The sequence below is a fragment of the Lissotriton helveticus genome, chromosome 4_1, assembly GCF_964261635.1.
Source record: "Lissotriton helveticus chromosome 4_1, aLisHel1.1, whole genome shotgun sequence".
NCBI classification, from domain to species: domain Eukaryota; kingdom Metazoa; phylum Chordata; class Amphibia; order Caudata; family Salamandridae; genus Lissotriton; species Lissotriton helveticus.
The window spans coordinates 1,403,957,440-1,403,968,057 of record NC_136063.1 but is presented as its reverse complement, the minus strand read 5'-3'; the positions used below and the strand labels follow the sequence as shown (position 1 = coordinate 1,403,968,057).

At 43.3% G+C, this 10,618-nt stretch overlaps 1 protein-coding gene across 1 annotated transcript in view; it reads left to right on the top strand.

Moving 5' to 3' along the window:
* Window positions 1–8,106: 8,106 nt before the first annotated feature.
* LOC144829132 (glutamate decarboxylase 1-like) overlaps window positions 8,107–10,618 on the top strand; it is a 927,195-nt gene continuing 924,683 nt past the window's right edge. Inside the window, exon 1 of the mRNA XM_078687953.1 lies at window positions 8,107–8,233. Coding sequence (XP_078544079.1) covers window positions 8,203–8,233 — 31 coding nt within the window. The 5' untranslated portion in view covers window positions 8,107–8,202. The remainder of the gene's footprint in view (window positions 8,234–10,618) is intronic.

The window sequence follows — 10,618 nt, the reverse complement described above, 5'->3', positions numbered from 1 at the left end:
TGTTTCATTTGTTTGCGCTAGCCAGAGGCGCATTGAAGGTCCCGCTCCATCAAGCGACTGGAAATTTACTGGCCCCCCGCTGCCTGCAGCGTTTCCGTGTATCAAGTTATTGATAATCTCCAGTCCGCCCCTGAATGCAGGCTCAGCAAGAAATCGCTGATTGACAGATCGCCACTACGACGAAGAGACAGGTTTAACCCATCCTGCCTCACGATTTGGCTGACACCTACACTTGGAGGCTGGAGCGTCAAGGGGACCGGAGGAAGAACTTTGTTTTAACCAAAACTCAAAAAAAACTTTACACCCCGTACCTTCCAGAAATATTTCCTCCCCCAACCAACACTAACCTGTGAACACTGAATTCTGGGAGCTGTAGTCGTGGCAGGAGTACAGCGCAGTTGGTATCATGTGACCGGAGGTCAGCGGACTTCCGCCATTGAGGGAGATGCTGGACACTTATAGGAGGGGGTGGAGTCACACTTGGTATACGGCGGCATTTGAGAAAGGCTGCGAGGCCGAAATGCATCATGCAACGCTGTGCTTAATAAAGAAGCTTCCAACGTGTTCCCCGAGTGGCCTTCTCCTTCTTCCGACGGAAATTGGTTTTGTTTCATTTGTTTGCGCTAGCCAGAGGCGCATTGAAGGTCCCGCTCCATCAAGCGACTGGAAATTTACTGGCCCCCCGCTGCCTGCAGCGTTTCCGTGTATCAAGTTATTGATAATCTACAGTCCGCCCCTGAATGCAGGCTCAGCAAGAAATCGCTGATTGACAGATCGCCACTACGACGAAGAGACAGGTTTAACCCATCCTGCCTCACGATTTGGCTGACACCTACACTTGGAGGCTGGAGCGTCAAGGGGACCAGAGGAAGAACTTTGTTTTAACCAAAACTCAAAAAAACTTTACACCCCGTACCTTCCAGAAATATTTCCTCCCCCAACCAACACTAACCTGTGAACACTGAATTCTGGGAGCTGTAGTCGTGGCAGGAGTACAGCGCAGTTGGTATCATGTGACCGGAGGTCAGCGGACTTCCGCCATTGAGGGAGATGCTGGACACTTATAGGAGGGGGTGGAGTCACACTTGGTATACGCCGGCATTTGAGAAAGGCTGCGAGGCCGAAATGCATCATGCAACGCTGTGCTTAATAAAGAAGCCTACAACGTGTTCCCCGAGTGGCCTTCTCCTTCTTCCGACGGAAATTGGTTTTGTTTCATTTGTTTGCGCTAGCCAGAGGCGCATTGAAGGTCCCGCTCCATCAAGCGACTGGAAATTTACTGGCCCCCCGCTGCCTGCAGCGTTTCCGTGTATCAAGTTATTGATAATCTCCAGTCCGCCCCTGAATGCAGGCTCAGCAAGAAATCGCTGATTGACAGATCGCCACTACGACGAAGAGACAGGTTTAACCCATCCTGCCTCACGATTTGGCTGACACCTACACTTGGAGGCTGGAGCGTCAAGGGGACCATAGGAAGAACTTTGTTTTAACCAAAACTCAAAAAAACTTTACACCCCGTACCTTCCAGAAATATTTCCTCCCCCAACCAACACTAACCTGTGAACACTGAATTCTGGGAGCTGTAGTCGTGGCAGGAGTACAGCGCAGTTGGTATCATGTGACCGGAGGTCAGCGGACTTCCGCCATTGAGGGAGATGCTGGACACTTATAGGAGGGGGTGGAGTCACACTTGGTATACGGCGGCATTTGAGAAAGGCTGCGAGGCCGAAATGCATCATGCAACGCTGTGCTTAATAAAGAAGCTTCCAACGTGTTCCCCGAGTGGCCTTCTCCTTCTTCCGACGGAAATTGGTTTTGTTTCATTTGTTTGCGCTAGCCAGAGGCGCATTGAAGGTCCCGCTCCATCAAGCGACTGGAAATTTACTGGCCCCCCGCTGCCTGCAGCGTTTCCGTGTATCAAGTTATTGATAATCTCCAGTCCGCCCCTGAATGCAGGCTCAGCAAGAAATCGCTGATTGACAGATCGCCACTACGACGAAGAGACAGGTTTAACCCATCCTGCCTCACGATTTGGCTGACACCTACACTTGGAGGCTGGAGCGTCAAGGGGACCGGAGGAAGAACTTTGTTTTAACCAAAACTCAAAAAAACTTTACACCCCGTACCTTCCAGAAATATTTCCTCCCCCAACCAACACTAACCTGTGAACACTGAATTCTGGGAGCTGTAGTCGTGGCAGGAGTACAGCGCAGTTGGTATCATGTGACCGGAGGTCAGCGGACTTCCGCCATTGAGGGAGATGCTGGACACTTATAGGAGGGGGTGGAGTCACACTTGGTATACGGCGGCATTTGAGAAAGGCTGCGAGGCCGAAATGCATCATGCAACGCTGTGCTTAATAAAGAAGCTTCCAACGTGTTCCCCGAGTGGCCTTCTCCTTCTTCCGACGGAAATTGGTTTTGTTTCATTTGTTTGCGCTAGCCAGAGGCGCATTGAAGGTCCCGCTCCATCAAGCGACTGGAAATTTACTGGCCCCCCGCTGCCTGCAGCGTTTCCGTGTATCAAGTTATTGATAATCTCCAGTCCGCCCCTGAATGCAGGCTCAGCAAGAAATCGCTGATTGACAGATCGCCACTACGACGAAGAGACAGGTTTAACCCATCCTGCCTCACGATTTGGCTGACACCTACACTTGGAGGCTGGAGCGTCAAGGGGACCGGAGGAAGAACTTTGTTTTAACCAAAACTCAAAAAAACTTTACACCCCGTACCTTCCAGAAATATTTCCTCCCCCAACCAACACTAACCTGTGAACACTGAATTCTGGGAGCTGTAGTCGTGGCAGGAGTACAGCGCAGTTGGTATCATGTGACCGGAGGTCAGCGGACTTCCGCCATTGAGGGAGATGCTGGACACTTATAGGAGGGGGTGGAGTCACACTTGGTATACGGCGGCATTTGAGAAAGGCTGCGAGGCCGAAATGCATCATGCAACGCTGTGCTTAATAAAGAAGCTTCCAACGTGTTCCCCGAGTGGCCTTCTCCTTCTTCCGACGGAAATTGGTTTTGTTTCATATATTTATATATATATATATATATTCACTGAAAAAACCATAGGTTTGACACCAGTTATAGTTAGCTGGAAATTTTACTCGCATAAAACCAATCAAATTCCCACGTTATAGTTAGTTGGACTCACTATAACTTGCGCGTGCAATGCACTGCTGATGACGTCACATATTACATCACTCATGACATGGTCAGTGACATCAGTCATGACATCACTGATGACACTATCCAGTGAATGTGTGTCTTTTTAAAAAATAAATATGTGTTATATATGTATATGTAAAAGTTGATGGAAGAATAAATGTTTAAATAAGTGATTACTTGGATGTTTTTAAAAAAAAACAAAAATTGATTGGTTAACTGGTTTATTAAGTGTATCTTAGTGAATACATATATTAGAGAGTACTGTTTAAATATTTAAATATATGTATTAGTGTTTCACTTTGTGTATAAGTGGTTGCATGGGTTGGTGAGTATCTACATGTGTATGTATATGGGTTATTAGATGTTTTTGTTAGTATCAGTATGAGTGTTTGTATGGTTTGGTGGGGGTATTACTTAACACATAGATGCATGAATGACTGACTCTCTTTGTATGTGTTTTGAAGACAGCATATGTGCAGGACTGTATGGGTGGAAGAGTGTGTATATGTGTGTGTTAGTGAGTGAATGACTGTCTCACTAGTGTCTTTATCAGTAACTACATATGTTTTAATCTAATATATGTGAATATTGATGTATATAAGTGAGTATATGTGAGAGAAAGAGATTGTAAGAGTTCCTGTTTAGATAAGTATGTGTTTCTATAAGTGATTGTTTAAGAGAGTAAGTATGTGTAAGTTTCCATAGAAGTAAGGTGGTTGTGTGTGTATAGCTGTATCTGCAAATAAATGGATGTTCAATAGTTTATTTGCATGTGTGAATATGTGTGAGAGTATCTTTTGGATGACTGTCGGTGTGTAACAGGATGTATAGGTGTATCACTACATATCATGAGTGAGTATATGTACGAGTGACTATATAGAACTGTTGATCAATGAGTGGATGTGTATATAGATGGTGGAATTATTGAATTGGTTGTTGTAACTGGTATGGGTATCTCCATTTTTTGAAAATTTTAGTTTCTATTTTTGAATATGTGTTTCAAGGGTTACATTACAGTGAAAAGAGGTCTGTCACTCTTTCACAAGGATGGTGTCATCAGTGATGTCATGACTGATGTCACTGACCATGTCATGAGTGATGTAATATGTGACGTCATCAGCAGTGCATTGCACGCGCAAGTTATAGTGAGTCCAACTAACTGTAACGTGGGAATTTCATTGGTTTTATGCGAGTAAAATTTCCAGCTAACTATAACTGGTGTCAAACCTATGGTTTTTTCAGTGAATTTCATAGGTTTTGTAAATGCTATTTCCTAACTATAACGTGTGTAAAACCTATGGTTTTTTCAGTGAATTTCATAGGTTTTTTAAATGCTACTTCCTAACTATAACGTGTTTAAAACCTATGGTTTTTTCAGTGAATATATATATATATATATATATATATATATATATATATATATATATATATAAAATGTCTATGGCAAAATGAAACCCCTGATTTTGTTCCTTTTCAAATTAAATGTATTAAGTGTTACCACTTTATTCCAATCAAGATGAATTCAGGTGTGCCATACTTTTGTCATAAGTAAGACTGTTAGCGTTCTAGTTGTTCTTTAGAACACTCTGGGACATTCTGTCATTGGGCTATAGTTGGGCTACATCTGGCTGATATTTGGGCTACATTTGGGCTCTTTTGTCTCTGGTGGCCATCTTGGGAGACTGCATATCAGAATTTTTTTAATGAAATATAAGAGGATTTGAGAAGTCACTCAAAAAGTGCCCTAATGTTTCTTTCTTCAGCACTAATCATAATTTCTATGGCAAATTGAACCCCCTCATTTTGTTCCTTTGCAAATTAAATGTTTTAAGTGTTAACACTTTATTCCAATCAAGATGACTTCAGGTGTGCCATACTTTTGTCATAAGTAAGACTGTTAGCGCTCTAGTTGTTCTTTAGAACACTCTGGGACATTCTGTCATTGGGCTATAGTTGGGCTACATCTGGCTGATATTTGGGCTACATTTGTTTTTTTTGGTGTCTGGTGGCCATCTTTGGGCTACATTGGGCTACATTGGGCTACATGTGGGCTCTAACATATATATAGCCCAATGTAGCCCAATATATATTTTTTCAAAGTTAATTTTCTCAGCAACTACTGAACAGATTTACACCATTCAAAGAAAAGCGTAATCTGCGAGCCGGACTCTACCTTCCTACCAAATTTCTTATAAATCCATTCAGCCGTTCGAGCTGTAGCCGTGTCTAAACATCCTATGGAAAATAACATGGGGAAAACACGTTTTGGGACCCACCTTTTATCTCAGCCCCCACTTGACGAATCCCCCCAAACTTTCAGGGAAGGAGCGGAGCAGGGCATCTTCTTTGAGAAATTCGCAAAGATTCGTCCACCGGTGCCAAAGTTATTCCCAATAGAATGTTGCGGATTTCCTATGGAAACTAGGTCCTAACTATAACTACCTACTGGCGACCGCCAGTAGGTAATATATATACACTGTAGGAGTAGGCATGGGCCTCAATGATATGGTGCTTTGTGCCAAGTACTGCCTAAAATGCACTTGATGACCCTGCCCACCAAAAAATCCACAAAAGCTTCTGAGGCTGCCGCTGATGTCCTGGGGAGGTTTAAACACTCATAACTGACATCATCACATAAGATATATAATTACTCTAAGTGAGAGTTTCCAGCTTCCTTTCTTCCACACCATGTGATATGGGCTACTCACCTGGTGACCATGTGAAAGAGGCCAGTATCATGTAATACATGGTGTCACCATGTGAGTTGGCGGGTCTGCAATACAGTAGTTGAGCAGGGATGGCAGGAACAGCAAAAAACTGACTGGTAAATAAGGGAGAGCAGAGAACTGATAGGCATGTAGATATTTGGAACCACAGAGAAAGAAGAGAAGCTGCCGTGTGATAACAGCAACAGTGCCCTGTCTCAGAAGATACAGCGCTGTTCTACAGTCTCCCTTTCATGCAATGAGCAACTTTGTTTCTGTTCTGTTTGCATGATTTTTAAGTAAATATACCCTTTCATGTCAATGAGCTACATTCATTTTACTGATACTATCACTGCAATGTATCCTGCAATCACAACCCAAAGACACTGACAATATTGTAACCCTAATGAAGCTGTTATGAAAAAAGAAATTCGGCCTATTGATATATTGGATGCAACAGTGAGTGCTGTATTGTATAGCCATTTGCATAGCACTTTACTACCTCTTGCAAAACCCAAAGCACAAACATTTATTATGCGCCTAGCAGTGCTGGTAATGAAAACAGGTTATTCCAGGACTCGATAAGTTGGGGGGCAAGGTGTAGCAGCGGAAAGGAGGTGGAGTCACAAGAGGCAGAGTCAAGAAAAGAGAAATATGGAAGTCAGCGTATATATATATATTTTAAACATAATTGACAACATGGACAAATGTGACAGTACATCTGTTCTAGCTTACTGAATTAGTCACAAAGAGGATGCTTTTTAAATATCTTCCAGGGTTAATACAACTGCTGCAGAACTCTTTGTGTGCTTAGCGATTGCCAGGACTTAAAAGAAATGGTAAAATAACTCTGGTGGTTAATGCACTTCCTGGAGGGAACTTCGTTGTGTCTAGTCACCGGTCTGACACATAACGGGGAAGTGAAAGACTACCACAAACTGAATTGTGGTAAAAAAAAATATTACTTATTATACTTGTCTGGCTGCCAGAACTATATCTTGGCAACCTGTTCAGCCCCTCTGCGTGGCTTTCTGTGGTAGGGTGACCACCTGTCATGGAGTGTATGTAAATTAAGCCTAATGTCCACCGTGTCATAGTAGCAGTGTACCATTCTTTGTACGTTGTTCTACTAAGCCATTTGCAAGAATACATTAGTTACTGGGTGACAGTGCACTTTGCAGCCGGCCGTGCATGGTTCTGAGAATAATACCACAGTGTGCTTCAAGTTATAATTGAATGTGATGGGGTGATGGGGCCCTGTTCTGTGAGAGGTAGAGCCCTGTGCTATATATGTTGTGGTGAGCTGTATCGTTGGTGGATGTACACTATGCAGTGGCTAATGGTGAACTTATTAGAGCACAAGGTGGTGCACTGTTTGCCACATCACTGGTGTAATGATTGAGGATTGTATCTGTGGGATTTTTCACATTGTTATCTGTGATCTTTTTCTATCTCTCATTCATGTTTTTAGGTTTGACAGTGTAATTGTTCTTGCATCATTTCCGGTAAATAAATTGCATTCTTAACTTACTCAAATGGGCTTTGGTCCATTGACACACAGACTATCTCCTTCAAATGTGCTATTGGCAGTTACTTGATTTTCCAATCTCTGTCGATGGACTATAAGAATTTATGAGCTGGAAATGCATGTGTATCAAAAGAAGACTGCCTCTGTTATTCAGCATAAAAGAGGAGAATCGTGTGGGAACTGTCTCTTTCAGCAGATGTCATTTTTTGCAAATATTTGCTAGTTTTTTAATTTGTAAATAAGCCCAGTTACATATAATGCTCAATATAACTGTGTATTTATTATAATAACAAAAAAAGCATAAATATACTTTGACTTGTGCTTGTGTCTTCTGTCTATTCACTTACTGTTATAGTAGTGCTTGCCCTACACATATCTGTATGTAAAATTAACCTTTTGTACAGAATTTCTGGCCTTTATGTTGATCCTTTGTCTTGAAGTTTTACATACAGTCCCTGCTCAGAACGTGCCTCTGTGACGGCTGATCGCACTAGCTGCGTGACATTCCCGAGACTACAAACCACTAAACACGTCATTAAGTAAACGTAAGGATGCATATTTTGGACGAGGTTTTTACACGTGTTTCCAAATGCTTTAAAACTAGGACCGGCATCCCTGCTCCACCCACAGCACAAACCCGCGTAAGACACACCCAGGCACAGTAGACTTACAAAGAGGCAACATAAAAGTCTTGGGCCGTCCCTCAGATCAGACAGAAGGACCGAGGTCTGGCTGCTGCGTGCGCAGGCACGCCACTCTGCTCACTGCCCGGCGCCGTCACCTCTTCTCCCGCGGACATGGAGTTCAAGACAGCCTCTGCGGAAACAAGTGAGTGAACTGCATTTCGCTCATTTCTGACATTTTCTCTGTCAGCCCTACGCTGAAATGACCGAAAAACTGTATGGTCGCTCATTTTGTAATCAAAAGTCGTAACTATGCCCTAAACAGTTTTATTCTTTGCTGAAAAGCAGTGACGTGTACAGCAGGTTTTGACACGAATATTGAAAGGTTGTCTGTGCAGGTTTTACAACGGTAGAGAGGGTGTCTTTTAATTACAGCGCACTCGCCCATTCATAATGCAACAGGTATGTTTTCAGGCTGTTTCCACTGCCTTTCAGCTGCCCAGTGGCGGGCCTTCTCCCTTTGTGTCTCTGTTTGCTCGGAGAACAATCTGCCGTGTTGTTTTCTGCGTTTCCTTTTGTAAAGTCCCCGAGGCTCATGGAGCAGAACCAAAGCACACCAAGTTATGGTCACAAAACTGCCAGCTATAAACACCCAGTGTTCCCCAGTAAATCAATGAATACGCTGCTGTTTGTGAATAATTAAACACACGTACATCACACTAGAGACAGCATTTGAGCTGTGCATCAGTCCAGCAAGTCAGGTTGCCTTTGCGATTAATTCTGCAGCATTATTGAGTGTATTTTTAGAAAGGCCGGATTAGAATTGCTGCTGTTTCGGGTTTTATTCCTTCTAATCCAGTGGTGGCTGTGTTTGTATTGGCTGTCTTGACAGTGCAGCTGTCACTGGACAGTTATGTGAGGATCACTGAAGAGGGGCTTTGGCCCCGCCCACATGTTACTTGTCTGTTGTAGTAGTACATGTTTTCATTGGGCAAAAGATGTGTGCTACCCCAAAAAAGTGTTTGCACCCCACACGGCTGTAATCATTTTGTTTATTTATCCAGCTTCCTGAGCTTGAACTTTTTAGGGTCACACACAAGACATGGTAATGCTACTAAAGTGTCTTAAATACCTGGATAATTTATGAGTTTTTTTTCTCTGATAGCAGCACATATGGGACGAGGACAGCCAATAACCTATACATGGGTGTTTAGGTCTGGCTTGAAAATGCAACTGTCACTTAACCTTTTAACTTTAACCAATATTATTCTACAGTTCTTTGCTTCCACCCAAATACATATCCATTCCCATGCTATTTACGTGCAATGCTTCAGAATACCATACAACATTCCTTAAGGCCAGACCTATTGGCATTGTCAGTGCTTGTTTTAATTCGTAATGTCAAGATGGAGCAAACAATTGGTTGGACAACTGTGGTTTTGCAGGAGCCTGTTAAATTCATTGTTATATGCGAACCAACATTGGTAGAAAATCCAATTGGCCAACTAGAAGTGCTTGCTAATAGACGCTTTTGCAGCCAATTAAACAAACTCTGTTTCCTGATGAGTATTTCGGAGTTTGGTATTGTGATATTAGCAATCTCATCAACTGGGCTAAACCGCAACCATTCTACCCACTGATAAGCCAGTAGTGTGTAAACTAACGATGTATCTCCACGTACATATCCCCTGATCTTAAAGCTTTACATGCACCCACCTCCACTGTGATTTCACAAAAAATACCAATTTTCAAGGCAGAATTTCACTACTGGTTTACAGAATCAAGATTGGTGGTATTTTACTCTTTCAAATGGGGCTTGCAGATACGGAAATCTCATCAGACTGTTGAAATTTCAGCAAGGGAAAATTAGGAATTGTGATGGGTTTGTGGGTGTTTTAGCAAAATTAAGTAGATAGCCACAAAATTATTTGAATATAGCTTCCCCATTCCCATACTAATCCAAGGATTCTCTGAGTATCATATAAAAAACCTACAGAAGGACATACCTACCATGTTGCCCAAACTTCTTTAATCCAGGTCAGTAGTTCTTTGAAAATGACTAGGCGCCCCCCCACACCAAGGGAAGGGGAACCCTAGGGGCACCCTTAGTCACGCCACGGAGTCGAACCTCCTCCGGGGGGCCGGTGCGGAAAGGAAATGATTGGTGATATCTATGTTACGTAACTGAAACAGAAACTTAACATCAAGCTATTTAAGGCGGCGTCTCAGGGGTCTCATCCTCTTTGTCTTCTTAGACCCCAGGGAAGCTGCAGGAGCGTAGTAAAACACTAACCCGGCAGAAGAGCAAGGCGGAGCGCTGACAGATAACAGAAAAGGGGCATGCACAGCAATTGAGGTTCAGCGACTGGATGGACCCCAAGAGGGAGTAGGATGAAGTGTGCAGAGGGTAGGCGGGGAGGAGACTGACCTGCTGGTGGTCCTGGACTCTACTGCCCGAACCCACAACGTATGGACTGAGTAGAACTTTGGGGAGGCTGCCTGTGTTCAGGTACCCAAGTGGGCCAATGCACTATGCAGTGCACTGGATTTCAAGGAATGCAACTGTTTGCTGTAGCGCATTGGGACCTGC